Here is a 16,569-nt window from a genome sequence, read left to right on the forward strand (position 1 = left end):
GGCCCCAGAGCAGCCTTTCGGATTTAAAATAACACTTGCCCCTGTCATTTACCTACTGTTCAAGCTAAAAACCAAGGAGTTATCCTTGACTCCTAATTTCTTCATACTCTATATCCAATCAGTTCGATCTAACCAACCTTAAAATCAGATCTCAAATTCAATCATTTCTTTCTGCCTCAACTCCCATCATCCCAGTCTAAGCCACTATCATCTCTAACATTTTTTTCTAGAAAGATGAGTTTAATTGATTGTAAAAGTATGCAGTCATATATTCATCCCAAATCAAAACACATTTGTTACAAGAATATGTATGGGTACAAGAGAAGGGCTAGAAAAGGGGTTTTGTTTTGTTCTCTTCCTTACAGAGAGGCCAGCTTGAACATCTTTAGCTCACATGGTTGGGAGACTGAGTCACACAGCTTTCTCGTTAAGTTCAGAAGGAAAGGCACATGATATTTCTTGATTAAATGATGTCACATTAAAAACTATGACCTAGAAGATTTTCTTATTAGTACCATAAATGAGACCCACTGTACCAGCTATCTGACATAATTCAATTCTATTTATGGAAACATATTTGAAAAACAAATCTCTTCATTTTCACAGGAATCCATAAGGAATTCCATTTTATATTAGTCTCTAAGAACATTGCAGTAAGGAGGAGTTCTAAAAGGCAGAAGTAAAGTTCAAAAAGGTACATTAAAAACATTTCTACTGGGGCCTGCATTGTAGCATAACAGGTTAAGCCACCACCTTTGACACTGACATCCCATATAGGCATCGATTCACGTCCCAGCTGCAATATTTCCAGTCCAGCTCTGCCTGGGAAAGCAGCAGATCATGCCTCAGGTGCTTGGGCCCCTGCAATGATGTGGGAGACCTGCCGTTGTGGGGAGTGAATAAGCAGACAGAAGAAAGCATCTCCCTCCCCCAACTATGCCTTTTAAATAAAATAAATAAATCTTATTTTAAAACAAATTTCTGCCTACTTACTCTCAAGTCTTGAAAAATACAATCAAGAGTTTGGATGAAGATTTTCTGATCACAAGGGGAGCATTGTGGTGTAACAGGCTAAGCCACCACGTGTAATGCCAGCATCCCATGTGGACACTGGTTTGAGACCTGTATGCTCCACTTTCAATCTTGCTCCCTGCTAATGTGCCATGAAAAGCAGAGGAAGGTGGCTCAAAGCTTGGACCCTCTACCCTCATGGGAGAAGTATTAGAAGCTCCAGGGTCCTGGCCTCAGATCAGCCCAACCCTAGGCTTTGTGATCTTCTGCAGAATGAACCAGCAGATTGAAAACCTCTCTCCGAAACTCTGCCTTCCAAATAAATTAAAAATAAATCTTTGGAAAAAAAAAAAAAGATTTTCTAATCACATCACTGAAAACAATTTTCTTTACAATGAATAGTTTTACTGTAAGAATTACAAAACTAATATATGAGTACACATAAGATTTCTAAGATTAAAAAACTGGCTTCATATCATATTCTTCAAAATAGTTACATTAAAGTATTGATAATATTTTGTGTTCAATAAACTAACTTCACAGAAACGGAAATCCAAGGTTCTTGGTTTTCAATGGATTAAACTTTAAAGAAACAAAAAAGAACTCTATGTCCCCAACCTAATCACAGAGTTATTGAGACAATGAATTTAACATGTTTTGTGTCATCCTTCGCATACAATAGAGCAGTAAACACATTCTTAATCAGAGTACTTGACAAGCGCAGCTTACCATCATCCTCTCTAACAGGTTGCTTTATTAAGGTTTCCAGAGCACCACTATAATCTTCCAAAATCCAACAAGCCATACTCCGAAGAAAAGGATCACAATGCATATTCACGTTTACTGAACTGAACTCAGTGACAGAAGAATCAATTCCTAAAACCTTTTTGCATAAAATGGATTTATATGTTGAAGATGTATCAAACTCGGACTCATAGAGCCTTGCTATCACAAGAGCTAACTGAATGTCGTTCAGTTTCTCAAGACATACCTAGAAAAAAGGTTGACAATATTTATGTTAATACTAAATATATACCTGCAAAAAGAATTAGCCTAATGAGAAAATATTAGATAATTCCAGCTTCATATAAGGGTAGAGAATGAAATTAAGAGATGATTTTGTAGCCAAAAAATTTGAAATCTAGGCATTTTTTCTTAACATATATTCAACAAACTTTTTGAAGATCCCTTGCATTTTATTTTAGTCATAATCATGTGTTCTTCAGCCACCCCAGCACACTGTGTTTCCAAATTAAAAAGCTGCTTTAAAATACTTGTATGGGAGCTGCTGTTGTGCTATAGTGGGTAAACCCACTGCCTGTGACATGCGCATTCCATATAGATCCTGGTTTATGTCCTGGCCACTCCACTTCTGCTCCCTACCCAGCACACCACCAGGGCTGGGCCAGGCCAAAACTAAGAGGACCATCCATGGCTCCGACATGAGTGGCAGGGCATAAGCACATGGGCCACCTTCTGCTATTTTCCCAGGCACATTAGCAGGAAGCTGGATCAGAAGCAGAGCAGCTGGACTCCAAGCAACACTCTGATACTGGATGTCACCATCACAAGCAATGGCTTAATCCATCGCATCACAAAGCCAGCCTCCATGAACATTCTTAAAAGTAGTATCAACAACCTGTTTCTATCAATCAATACAACCTGGTAAAATTAAAAGTCTGTAAAAACATCACTCAAGTCTAGTGACAGATTTTTCAAAGTCACTACTAAATACTATCACTTCAGTTATTATTTAGCCTTCTGTTATTTCCACTAAAGTTGAAATCAAAAAGTAAAAACTGAGGTTCTAGATGAAGCTGAAACGGGTGACAATGAGAGTTTTAAAAAGTTTCAGTTAGAGGCTGGCTGGCGCTGTGGCACAGCAGTTTGAAGACCTGGCCTGCAGCACCAGCATCTCATACGGGCACTGGTTTGAGCTCCAGCTACTCCACTTCCAATCCAGCTTCCTGTTAATGTGCCTGGTAAAGCAGTGGAAGGTGGCCCAAGTCCTTGGGCCCCTGAACCCACGTGGGAGACCCAGAAGAAGCTCCTGCCTCCTAGCTTTGAATCAGCTCAGCTCCAACCACTGCAGCCATTTGGGGAGTGAACCAGAGGATGGAAGACCTCTCTGAACTCTATCAAATAAATAAAAATAAATCTTAAAAAAAAAAAAAGTTTCAGTCAGAGGCTAGCACTGTGGCATAGCAGGTAAAGCCACCTGCAGCATTGGCATCCCACATGGGCATTGGTTTGAGTTCCAGCTGCTCTACTTCTGATCCAACTCCCTGCTAATGAGCCTGGAAAAGCAGGGGAAAATGCAGCTACACCCACTCAGGAGACCCAGAAGAAGCTCCTGGATTCAGTCTGGCCTAGCTCTGGTCACTGCGGCCATTTGCGGAGTAAACCAGTAGATGGAAGATTCTCTCTCTCTCTCTCTGTCTCTCTAACTCTGCCTTTCAAATAAATCAATAGATCTTAAGGAGAAAAAAAAAAGTTCCAAGGCCAGCACTGTGGCAGAACAGGCTAAGCCTCTGCCTGTGACGCTGGCATCCCATATTAGCGCTGGTTTGAGTCCTGGCTGCTCCACTTCCAATGGCATCCCAGATGGGTACAACAGAAGATGGCCCAAATACTTAGGCCCCTGCACACAAGTGGGAGACCCAGAAGAAGCTCCTGGCTCCCAGCTTTGGATTGGCTCAGCTCCAGCCATTGCAAACCTCTGGGGAGTAAACCAGCAGATGGAAGATCTCTGTCTCTGTCTCTCCTCTCTCCGTCTATAACTCTACCTCTCCAATAAATAAATAAATCTTAAAAAAAAAAAAAAAGTCTCAATCATTACCTCAATTGCATCTCTGAGGCAACCAGCTAAAAGAAAAAATGCTGCAGAATGTTCAAATCGTTGTTTGCCTAGCAAAGAAAAAGCATTCTTTAAAGCTGCTTTACGCCACCTCTCATCCTCAAAATTGTGTCCAAAAAACTGTGTCATCCTGGTGTCTTTCTGAGATCTACAAAGGGAAGAAAAGCATGAATACTTTCGAATACAATGCTTTTACATCAGAATCAATCTTCTGAAGACAGGACTTACTCAAAAGTTATAAATCAACAGAAACATTTACTAGTTTGTAAATGCCTGTACATCTGCTTATTTTCCTAATACAGAAGAATACTACCATGTGTTTACTTTTCCTTATCAGTCTCAGAGATCAGTGAAAATTTTTCTTTCAAACTGCAAACCGTAATAGCCGCACTATGAGAAATTACTTCTAAATTCACGGAAAATACATAATTAACTTCCACGTTATGTCACTATCTAAATTCCATCAACACCCTTTCCATCCTGCCCATCTGAAGGCAACTTAGGTGATGAAAATATAAGGAATCTGCCTTAATTCAAAACAATCCTAAAAGATCTAGTTTCTTAGCAAAGTTTGTTACCATGATTTTCCTCCAAAGGTAACAACACAGATTACATAGATCACCTAGAACTGAATCCAAAGCAAATGATGAAATATTTATTAGCTGTGTTCACCAAATCTTGGTGAGGAGAAATGAGAGAAACAAAACTTATAACTAAAGTCTGCTCAGGAACAAGGTCTGAACCCACAGGAAATAGTTTCAAAGGACAGTCTGCCCAGGACCAGGAGCTCTCCACTAACTGATCTTCCTCCCCAACCTAAATACAACTTTCTGCATTAGTCCACCTTTGTTCTACCAAAGAGTCATGGGAACTAAAATAAGCAAAAGACATGTTTCTGGACTGGTAATTCTGAAAACAAACTCCAGTGTGTCAGTAAGTTTCTTCCACTATGGAAAATACCTGGGCTTCTTTTTCCTATGGAATCTGTCCTTAACTGCAGAAGTAGGAATTGATGTGAATCAACATCAACAAGAACAAATGGCACTTCATAGATTACTAATATTTTTTTAAAATTAATTAATTAATTTAAAAAAATATTATGTAGGATCTCTGTCTTTAATGTGCTGTACACTCTTATTTAATGCTATAACTAGTACTCCAACGGTAGTTTTTTCACTTTGTGTTGCTATATGGGGCAAACTGTTGAAATCTTTACCTAACATATACTAAACTGATCTTCTGTATATAAAGAGAATTGAAAATGAATCTTGATGTGAATGGAAGGGGAGAGGGAGCGGGAAAGGGGAGGGTTGCGGGTGGGAGGGAAGTTATGGGAGGGGGGAAGCCATTGTAACCCATAAGCTATACTTAAAAAAAAAAAAAAAAAGGAAGAGATTTTTAAATTTGAAGCAGTTTTCTTACCTACCTATATAATCCCCAAATCACAGCTTTCTTTTTCATTGCAAGGTAAAAAATAGCAGCATCTAAAGGATCATTCTTTCTATAAAAGGCTGCTTTGGCTACCTATAATTAGAAAATAATAGATCAAAATTTCAGAAGCAGTTTTTAAGTGAATATTTTCCCTTATATCTAAGATGGAACACATTATTTCAATGCTCAAAAATTCCCTTAAATCATGTATATGAAATATACACACAGATACACACACACATAACAAAAGTACTACTTTAGGGTAGTATTCACAAAGGATACACAGAAAAGACAACAGGACTATCAGTGCTTTCATTACAAGCTTTTGCAGAACTTTTTTATTTTTCTAATTACTTTCTAATACACGTTAGTCTACAAAAATCAGACATATCCTCCTAAACATACATATTTTGATTAGAAATCACAATAAAATAGATCACAATAAAAATTTTTAAAAACTAGATTTTTAAATACAGGTTATTCCAAACTATTTTACTGCTTTAAAAACAAAAGGAAATAATAGCAGAGGAGACGTGGAATACCATTTAAAGAAACATCCCAAATATTTTTATTTTTTACACCAAAATAAAACCACTTACTTTTTCTATGCATCTGCGTAAGATGCGGGTATTGCGGACCCACCACCCCACACCCATAGCTCTTAGCTCAGACCAAGTGGGATCATCTCTCTGCATTGCAGGCAACATGTTCAACAGTTCTTCTTCTGCTACTGAGTGAAATGCCCAAGCAAAGTGACAAGTAGACAGGCCTAGAGAAATGTCGAAAACAACATTTAAAAGAAACATAAGCATGATTACACAATGATGATCAGAAATATGCTTCTATTTGAAACAAAAATGTGGAAACATATTACATGAGAGTCACAAGTACACTTAATTGTTTAAGATTAGTGGGAGTACAGGTTATTTTAAAGTTTTGTTTTTCCAAAGAACTCCATCACTCCAATCAGCATATACTTTGTTATAACTGTAAGATATATTATGTATTATATATTCATCACTACAGAAAATGTTCAAACCATATACCAAGTAAGCAAGCAAGGAAAAAATAAAACATCCATAAAACAATCAGAAAACAATTTTCAAATGGCAGTAGTAATTACTTAGTTTAGTAATTATGAGGGTACTTCAAGAAGTTTGTGGAAAACAAAATTAAAATTTTGGTATAAAATATGTTGAAATCCATGAACAGTTTTTTCAAAAAAAACACATTTTTCATGAACTTTTTGAAGACATTACACAGAACAGATTTCCAACTTCTTTTTCACTGAAATAAACTTATTTTTATTCCATTTTCCAAGAACTTTTTAAAGTACCCTCATACTTTGAATGTAAATGGATTAAATTCTCCAATAAAATGACATAGAGAGGTTGAATGGCTAACAACAAAGACCCCACTGTAAGATACATACAAGAAACTTAAATCAGTTTAAAAAAAAAGGTTCATTTTTCATCTACTTAAAAGGCAGACCAAGAGACTCAGACAGACACACACAACACATACATGGGTAGAGAGAGGGAGGGAGGAAGGGAGAAAGGGATCTTCCATCTGCTGGTTCACTATCCCAATGTACAATAGGCAGGGCTGGGCCAGACTGAAGCCAGGAGCACAGAACTCTAGCCAAGTCTCCCACATGGGTGCCAAGGACACAAGCTCTTCAGCCATCATGTGTCACCTCCCAGAATGCATTACTAGGAAGCTGGATCAAAAGCAGAGTTACAAGGACTTAAACTGGTGCTCTGATATGGGATTCGAACACTACAAGCAGCAGCCAAACCTGCTGTATCACAACATCCCCACTTTACCTCACGTTTAAGGACACATATAGACTTAAAGTAACGGGACAGAAAAAGAGATCCCAGTGCTGGCACTATGACAGAGCAGGTTAAGCCACCATCTGCAGCGATGGCATCCCATATTTGTGCCAGTTTGAATCCCGACTGCAACACTTCTAATGCAGCTCCTTGGTAATGTGCCTGGGAGGGCAGTGGAAGACGGCCCAAGTGCTGGAGCCACGGTACCCACATGGGAAACCCGGTTGAAGCTCCTGGCCCCTGGTTTCAGTCTGGCCCAGCCCTGGTTGTTGTGGCCCTTTGAGTAAACCAGTGTATGGAAGACCACTCTCCTCTCTGTCTCTCCCTGTCTCACAGTAATTGTGACTTTCAAATAAAATAGCTCTTAAAAAAAAAAAGGATATCCCACACACACAGAAACAACAGAGCAGGACTGGCTATAAATATATAAGATAAAATACACTTAAATAAACTGAAAGAGAAGACAAAGGATTACAATATAATGATAAAGGGATCCATTCACCACACAGCTTGAATAATTGGAATATTTATGTAGCAAAATCAGAGCATTTAAATATATCAAGCAAATAGTAGTATAAAGGGATCATAATAAAGAGCTAGATAGCAATACAATAGCAGTAAGGGGTTCAACACCAACTCTCAACAATGGACAGGATACCAGACAGAAAAGTAATAAGGAAACACTGGAACAGAACTACACTTCAGATGAAATGCACCTCTGGGGTCGGCGCCGTGGTGCAGTATGTTAATCTCAGAAGCACCTTGCATGGGAGACCAGGAAGAAGCACCTGGCTCCTGCCTTTGGACTGGCGCAGCTGTGGCCCTTGCAGCCATTTGGGGAGTGAACCAAAGGTAGGAAGACCTTTCTCTCTCTCTCCCTCTCACTGTCTGTAACTTTACCTCTCAAATAAATAAATAAAATCTCTTAAAAATATATCAAATGCACGTTTACATCCAAAAGGATCCTAAGAGGTTATGATAAGCAATTCTATGTCAACATATTGGGTAACTAGAAGAAATGGATAAATTCTTAGATGCATACAACCTACCAAGACTGAATGATGGAGAATTACAAAAACAAAGCAAAACAAACAAACAAAAAAAACACTAATGAGTAGCACCATGAATAGATAATTAAAACTCTCCATCATTGGGGATGGTATTGTGGTGCAGGTAGTTAAGTCACCACTTCCTATACCAGCATCCCATGTGAGAGCAACAGTTTGAGTCCTGGCTGCTCTGCTTCTGATCCAACGACCTGATAGTACACCTAGGAAGGCACTGGGAGATGGCCCAATTACTTAGGCTAATGCCATTTATTTGGAAGACCCAGATCAATTTCCAGACTCCTGACTTCAGTCCAGCCCTGATCTTGCCACAGAAGCCACTTGGGGAGTGAACCAGATGACTGAAAATCTTAATCTCTCTCTGCCATTCTGCCTTTCAAATAAGTAAATAAATATACTTAAAAAAAAAAAAGCCTCCATCAATAAAAAAATGTCTAGGACCTGATAACTTCACAAGTGAATTGTACCAAACATTAAAAGGAAAATTAATACCATTCCTTCTCAAACTCTCCCAAAGATAAGGAGGAGGAAGGAATTCTTCCAAACTTTTTGTGGCATCAGTATTACCCTCATACCAAAAACAGACACTGTAAATAAGGAAAATTACAGGCCAATATCCCTGACAAACATAAATGCAAAAATACCCCACAAAATGCTAGCAAATCAAATCCAACAGTGTATGAAAACACTCATCCACCACAAGCAAGTGAGACTGATCACAGAGAAGTAAGTAAGCATGGCTCAAAACACAAATCAATAAAATGTCATTCTGTTCAGACTAACAGAATGAAGACCAAAACCGTACGATTCTCAACAGATGTAGAAAAACTAATTCAACATTCTTTCATAAAAATTATCAACAAATTATAGAAAGAATATACTTCAAAACAGTGAAGGCCATATATGATAAGGACATGGCTAACATCACACTTAACAGTGGAAAGGTTAAAGTTTTCCCTCTCAGCTTCAGGGAAGAAGACAATGATGTCCACTGTCACTCTTTTATTCCACACAATATGCTAAGTGCCACCCATAACTATTGGACAAGAGAAATAAGTAAAAAGCATACAAATAGAAAAGTAGTGAAACTGTTACTGTTGGCTGATGATAGAATCTTTTTGAAAGAGTTACAGTGAGACAGGTACAGTCAGAGGAGAGAGACCTTCCATCCACTGAATTACTCTTCAAATGGCTCTAGCAACCAGGGCTGGGCCAGGACAAAGCCAGGTGTCAGGAGCTTCATATGGGTCTCCCTAGTGGATGCAGGGGCCTAAGTACTTGGGCCTTCATCCACCACACTCCTAGGACTATTAGCAGGGAGCTGCATTGGAAATGGAGCAGCTGACACTGGAACTAGCACCAATATGAGATAGCAGCACTACTGCAAATGGCAGCCCAACCTGCTGTGGCACAGCACTGGCCCTAAGGATAGGATCTTATATACTATATAGAAGACACTAAAGATTCTACTTAAAAACTGTTAAAATAACAAATACAATAAAATGAAAAATACAAAATCAATATATAAAAATCAGCAGCATTTCTATACACTAACAGTGAATTATATGAAATGGAAATTTTTTTAAATCCCACTTTTAATAGCTACAAAAATGTTTTTGGAAATTAGTTTAACCAAGGTGGTGAAAGATCTCTGCACTAAAAACTATAAAACAGCGATGAAAATGAAGACACAAAAAGGAAAAATTATATCATGTTAGTGGATTAGAATAATACTGTTAAAAAAGTCCAAACCACTCAAAGTCATCTATATATTCAATGCAATCCCTATCAAAATTCCATTGACATTTTTAACAGAATGTCTGTGGGAAAAACAATCTTAAACTCTATATGACACCACAAAAGGCACTGAACAAAGTAACCTGGAGCAAAAAGAATAAACCTTCAAGAACCACACCTATTTGAGTACAAAGCTATAATTAAACAGTACAGTACTTACAAAAAAACCCAGGCATATACAGCAACGGAACAGAACAGAAAGGCCAGAAATTAATTCACACAATCATATCCAACTGTTTTTCAATAAAGGCTCCAAGAATACACAATGGATAACAGCCCAAGTACTCAGGTCCCTGCCACCTATGTGGGAGATAAGGATGGAGTTCTTTGCTCCTGGCCTCCGTCTGGCCCAGCCTTTGCTGTTGTGGGCATCTGGGGAACAAATCAAGCATATAGAACATCTCTCTCTCCCTCTCTCTGTTGCTCTTTCAAATAGATAAATCATACAAAAGACCCACGATACATAATATCCAATTGCCCAGTATCTATTTCTTTATTAATTCTCTTCATTTACTACTCAAAATTCCAATATCCTAAGCAAAAAGAAATTAAGAGGAAATAAGCATTAAAAAAAAAAAAGAAAAAAAAAGAATGTGTCCCATGTGCCATCGTTACTATGTATGGGCAAAAAACAAGTTTAAAAGTTCAAAAGCCTCTCTTTCTATTCCCCTCCTTCGTTTTAATAGATTGATGTGAAAATCACCTTGGTGAACGAGTTGAGCTCGATATGCTGGAAGGGAAGTTGTAAGAAACGTATGGAGTCGTACAGCCAACAGAAACTTTAACCCACATTCATCAAGAGTTTCTCCACCTGTAATGAGGAAAAGCAAAGCAGTTACTTATTTTCATGTGCAGGGGAAAAAAACTTGTAAGCAAAAACAAATAATACTAAAAATTCTGACAATTCGCTTATATCACAGCACCAAATATAGAAAAACTGACAAAAAAGGCTATCAGTATCAAATATTTTCTAATATTTCTTTTTTCTACACAATTTTATAAAACAGAAAAAATGTAGTATAAATAATTGGAAAATCACTAACAAAGACAGACTGACTCAAGGTCTGTGGCATTCTTTACAATCTAAGCTCCTCTGACATGAATCTCATTTAATTTAAGATCTGACTGAAATGTACACAGCTTAGCTCTGGAATTTCTTTGTAGTATGTATGACAGTTACATTTTCCACACTGATCCTAACCATCTCTCCTTCCCAATAATTTGCTATTAACACTAGAAGAGATAGTTACATAGTGAGAAGACCAGATTTCACTTTAAATGATTAAGAACATAAAACACCTACAACATATTCACAGCAAAAAAAAAAAATCTACTAGTAATACTTACCAGAGCAAAAGTATCAAGATTCATAACCACTTTTTCCATAAATTTTTATTACTATCTTAAATTTATCCTGTTTTCCTCTCAAGCTTAGTTCAGTGGGTGTGTCCTACTCACTGAGATCTGGTCCACAAGGTTGGACTTGCTAATTTTGACCTTCAGATTTGACTAGAATTCTCCATTCAAATTTCTTAACTCAAAGAGATTTTTTTTTAATGCTCTGAGTGAAAGAAAGACCTATTTACAGCATGCTTATATTTATTATTCTAGGTAGGAGTTAACACTAGTACTAATTATTTTTAAAACTTCATATTTTAAAAATCAAATTATACACTATGGAGTACTACTCAGCTGTAAAAAAAAAAAAAAAAAGAAAGAAAGAAAGAAATCCTGTCTTTCTCAACAAAATGGATGTAACTGGAAACCATTAAAAAAAAAAAAAAAAAGAAAAAAAAAAAAGGCTGGCGCCGAGGCTCAATAGGCTAATCCTCCGCCTAGTCCCGGTCGGGGCGCCGGATTCTGTCCCGGTTGCCCCTCTTCCAGGCCAGCTCTCTGCTATGGCCAGGGAGTGCAGTGAAGGATGGCTCAAGTGCTTGGGCCCTGCACCCGCATGGGAAACCAGGAGAAGCACCTGGCTCCTGCCTTCGGATCAGCGTGGTGCGCCGGCTGCAGCGGCCATTGGAGGGTGAACCAATGGCAAAGGAAGACCTTTCTCTCTGTCTCTCTCTCACTGTCCATTCTGCCTGTCAAAAACAACAACAACAACAACAACAACAACAAACTGGAAACCATTATACTTAGTGAAGTCAGTCAGTCCCAAAAAGACAGATAACCGTATGTTTTCCTTGATCCAAAGTAACTAATAGAATACCTAAAATGTAATGCACTGGATTGAAATGAGTATTTTGCGATTCGATGACTATTTACAGCCCTTTTCTTTTCTGTGAAGAACAATGTTTTTATTTTTCATACTACTTGTTGAACTCTTTTATTTAGTGTAGGGTTAACCTTATGATCATAAAACAAACTTAAAGTAGATCTTTGTGAAAAATAAGAGTGGGGAAGGGAAAGAGGAGGAAGAAGGGTTGGACTACAGGCAGGAGGGAGGAGAGGGTGGGATGTATCACTATGTTCCTAAATCTGTATATATTAAATACATGAAACTTGTATAACTTATATAAAATTTCAAAAAATAAATAATTATAGTCACTGGTGCATTATTACATCGTGGGGAGAAAAACAGAAATCATTTGCTATTTTCAGGTACCTAAAAACAATTATTTAATAGAATCTGCTAACTTTTGCTGACCACTTAAGCAAAAAACTATTAAGTGACTGGCATAATCGCCTTTATGCATTTCCTAAAGGTACAGTGATTCATGGGAAAATAGTACACAATGAAGTTAAAACCACTATAAAGGCAGTAACGACCTATCAAAAACTCATCCTGGCATCATTTTTATAAAAACTATTTAGTATTATTTTCTAAGAAAATCAGTAAAAATACCACAGTTTTTCTTGCATTGCTGTATAGAACTTAGTTTTACCTTGGCTTCTGTCTCTGCTTTCTCCAATATCAGTGCTTGTGGTTGCAATTGTATCTGCTAAGGCCATCAAGGACATCTGTTCCATCCGAGTGAGTCCTGGTAAACTAGAATGAAGTAAGTGTCCAGAAAGAACCTGGGCATGCTCAGGACCAAAGTAATTTGGACTGTATTGTGAAAGGTCAATAACTTTGGGCTTCATGTTTTCTTCGTCTGTCTCTAATACATCAGTATCAGTCATTAGAGCTGGGGTCTGAAAAAGCTCATCGTAACTTTCTTTTGACAACTGGTTGGATTTATTTAAGGTATTCTCATTACTAGACTTATCCAAAGACGAGTGGCAGCTATCATCATCCGCCGCAAGTAAGGCATACAGAGGAAGTGGGGGGACAGAATCTATTTCTGTGTAGTCCGTATTTTCAGCCTTGTTAAATGCCTGGGGGTCTCTGCTGGTGCTCCCACTAGCACTGATGGTGAGAGACCTAAGGCGGCGTTCATGATTGGATTCAGCATCATTTAGAGCCACGACTTCCCCAGCAATGCACTTGACAAGGTGTGATAAAATGGCCTTTGCTCTCCGAACTTTGCCAAGGTCCATGAGTTCCAAAAGCTGCAGAGGATGGTACTGAGGTAAAGTTGGGGAAAGAACATGAGCTGCTTCAAAAAGACCTGAATCTTCCATATCCACTGCGGGATCGAATGCCGTTTTCTTTCCACAGATCTTCTGTGCAAGACTGGTCATAGATCGAGTCAGAGTTTTTCTTGGAGGATGTAACCCAGAACTTGATGAGTTACTCTGTTTTATTAAACTTATTATAGAAGGAGTGCTCCCACTGAATGAATCTGTTACAACAGGTTCTTGCTTGGAAGATGGTTGCCACTGGGAATAGACGTGCATTTCACAATCCATTCCTACCACAAGGATGCCATCCCGTACCCACGATAAAGAAACAGGAAAAGGTGGGGAGCCTTCTACAGAAGAAACCAAGTCCACACTTCGTAAAAGTACAAATTTAGAAAGAGGCACAACTCTAGTACTCTCCCAGAGAGGAAATGCCAGGCTTTCCTTACCACTCTGTTCTTGGACCTTGCCAGCCAGGGGTCCATACATAAAAAGTTTTGATCCAATTCCTACAGTCAGGATATGAGACCCATCTTCTCTAGACATCCAATCTAAGTGAACTAAATGCTTTGTGTTTAATGCAATACTCTCTTTACTGAATAAATATGCCTCTTGTTTATTATAGGCTACTAAATTGCTATCAATACTAATTCCAGAATCCAACACTGTGCTTAACTCATCTAAATGAATTGTCTGTTCAAGGACCCAACATGAACCTCCTGTAGACTCACATTCAAAAATACTTACATGCATCACAAAATCCTGAGATGATCTACTACTAGATGTCGGCTGCTTATAAGCTACCGCTAAACGATTTGTGTGCGCACAGCTAACCTCTACAGGCCTACCAGGCACAGCTAAACTACTGTTGGTCTGAAGTCCATCTTCAATTAGTAATGGCCATTCTTCCCAAACATATACAAGGTCCAGTTTTTCATTCTTTGATGTGGCAGGTTCTCCATTTGTTACCCTGCATCTCCAAAATCTTACTTTCTCATCTGAGCATGAAGTTGCCAGTAAGTAAGGAGCGCTGCATGCAGGATATATGGAAGAAGAACTCAGATGTCCTAAAATGGAAAGAATCCAGTAACAAAAGGTCAAATCTGGTTAACATTTTGTTTTTGTAAACTTAAGTTTTTGGTCCTTTTGTATTAACTACTGTTAGGAGCCTGATAGCTTATGAAGTATCAACAAGATCACTGAAAGGCCTTTAATGACATAAACAATGTAAATGAGAAAATACCATCAGAACCTAGACTTAAAGGAAATGCTGAGAACACGTACTTCAATTCCTAAATTTTCCCAATACAAATCCTTTACCAACCACTATCTTGGGCCAAAATCAACTGGACTATGGCAAAATTTAAAAACCTTACCTCTAGTCCTGACTCTCAATGTAGCATTCACTTCAAAACTAGCTGCCAGTTTTACCGATTATTAGAACTTCCATTTTAAAGGTATTAAAACATTTTTTAAGATTTTTCAACACTTATTGGCTCCTTTCCTTTCATGTTTTTCAGTGCAAATGTGAATGGCTCATGGTTACCTATCAAACAGTCACATTAAAGGGCCTTTCCTGAGTGAGGTGTATTTGATATCACTGGTGTTGAGAAGTTTCCTAAAGGGAAGTTAACAAGTACTTAAATCTAAAGGAATCACATATTATTGTCTTCTTCAAACAGGCATCTGCTAAACCGTTTTGTACAGGGCCAGACTATAATGACTATTTTAGGCGATGTCACCTGAGGATTCAACTCTGCCACTATAGAACAGAAATATCTATATATAATAGTAAGACAATAAATATGGCTGTGTTTCAACCAACCTTACATACATAAAAATTAAATATAAACAATTATATATAGAAATGTATATAGGACATTGACCATATTTTAGAAGGATATTTGACCATAAGTATAGTAAGGTATTCTTAAAAAGTCCTCAAGAAATACAGTAATATTACAAAACGACACAAAAAGTATTATCCATGGGTTTCCCTGAGCTGTTCTGAACAGAAAGCAAATATATTATACTTTCCAATACTACTGGTTTAAAAAAAACTAACACTAAAAACCTTTCACCATATGTCTACTCTTTTTGCCAAACCAAAAATGATAAAAAATTATAGTCCCCTCTTCTTCTAAAGGATTTTTATCGAGAGCTGCCTTAATAAATTACCTTCAGTTTCTCTATATTGGCTATACTTTCTGCACTGCAGTTTAGTAGTAAAGATCATAACGCCCTGGCTAATGATGACAGCTCTTCAAATTCCAGCAATGCAAGTCATTCTTATTCAAATTTTAACTCTTGTTGCACTGAAGACTTTTTTATTAAAATATACAAAGAAGAATGTGAAAGTGGGCCCCAGCGCTGTGGTGTAGTGGGAAAAGCTGCGACCTGCAGTGCCAGCATCCCTTATGGGTGCCGGTTCGAGACCCAGCTGCTCCACTTCCAATCCAGCTCTCTGCTATGACCTGGGAAGGCAGTAGAGGAAGGCCCAAGTCCTTGGGCCCCTGCACCCATGTGGGAGACCTGGAAGAAGTTCTAGGCTCCTGGCTTCGGATCGGCACAGCTCCAGCCATTATAGCCAACTGGGGAGTGAACCAGCGGATGGAAGACCTCTCTCTTTCTCTGCCTCTCCTTCTCTCTCTGTGTAATTCTGACTTTCAAGTAAATAAATAAATCTCTCAAAAAAAAAAAAAAAAAAGAATGTAAAAGAAAGAACACTGTTAATATCTCTAACTCCTGTGCATATCACATCAGAAAAGATTAGATACTCGGTAATATGGGAAACTGGAAAACATTCAAAGTCATCAGTCTGCAGAGAAGAAGAAAAGAACAAATATCCACACTATGACTATGAAAAATAAAAGAAGGGAGGAACTGGGTGGTTTAAAAAAACGGATTTTTATTTTGCACAAGAGTTTCTTGATAGCCTAGAACATTAGTTCCTGATCTTGTGCATTCATAACAGTCACCTGGAAGGCTTCTCACCAGGCCCAAAGGTCTTGCCCTAGACAGAAACCATGAGTAAGTACCTCTGGAGTTTGGCACAATTTTCATT

General features: G+C 38.1%; 1 protein-coding gene across 6 annotated transcripts in view; it reads right to left on the reverse strand.

Annotated features, from left to right (window-relative positions):
* The window catches only part of DMXL1 (Dmx like 1), a 151,841-nt gene that overhangs the window by 75,983 nt on the left and 59,289 nt on the right, over positions 1 to 16,569 (reverse strand). For 5 of the 6 annotated variants that reach the window (XM_062189275.1, XM_062189276.1, XM_062189279.1 and 2 more), the window contains 6 exons: positions 12,887 to 14,572; positions 10,702 to 10,809; positions 5,899 to 6,068; positions 5,295 to 5,392; positions 3,851 to 4,016; positions 1,741 to 2,002 (listed from right to left, as the gene is read on the reverse strand). In XM_062189275.1, coding sequence (XP_062045259.1) covers positions 1,741 to 2,002; positions 3,851 to 4,016; positions 5,295 to 5,392; positions 5,899 to 6,068; positions 10,702 to 10,809; positions 12,887 to 14,572 — 2,490 coding nt within the window. The remainder of the gene's footprint in view (positions 1 to 1,740; positions 2,003 to 3,850; positions 4,017 to 5,294; positions 5,393 to 5,898; positions 6,069 to 10,701; positions 10,810 to 12,886; positions 14,573 to 16,569) is intronic. The other variant, XM_062189277.1, reaches the window with a different exon arrangement.

Source organism: Lepus europaeus, chromosome 4 (genome assembly GCF_033115175.1).
Source record: "Lepus europaeus isolate LE1 chromosome 4, mLepTim1.pri, whole genome shotgun sequence".
In the NCBI taxonomy this organism is placed as follows: domain Eukaryota; kingdom Metazoa; phylum Chordata; class Mammalia; order Lagomorpha; family Leporidae; genus Lepus; species Lepus europaeus.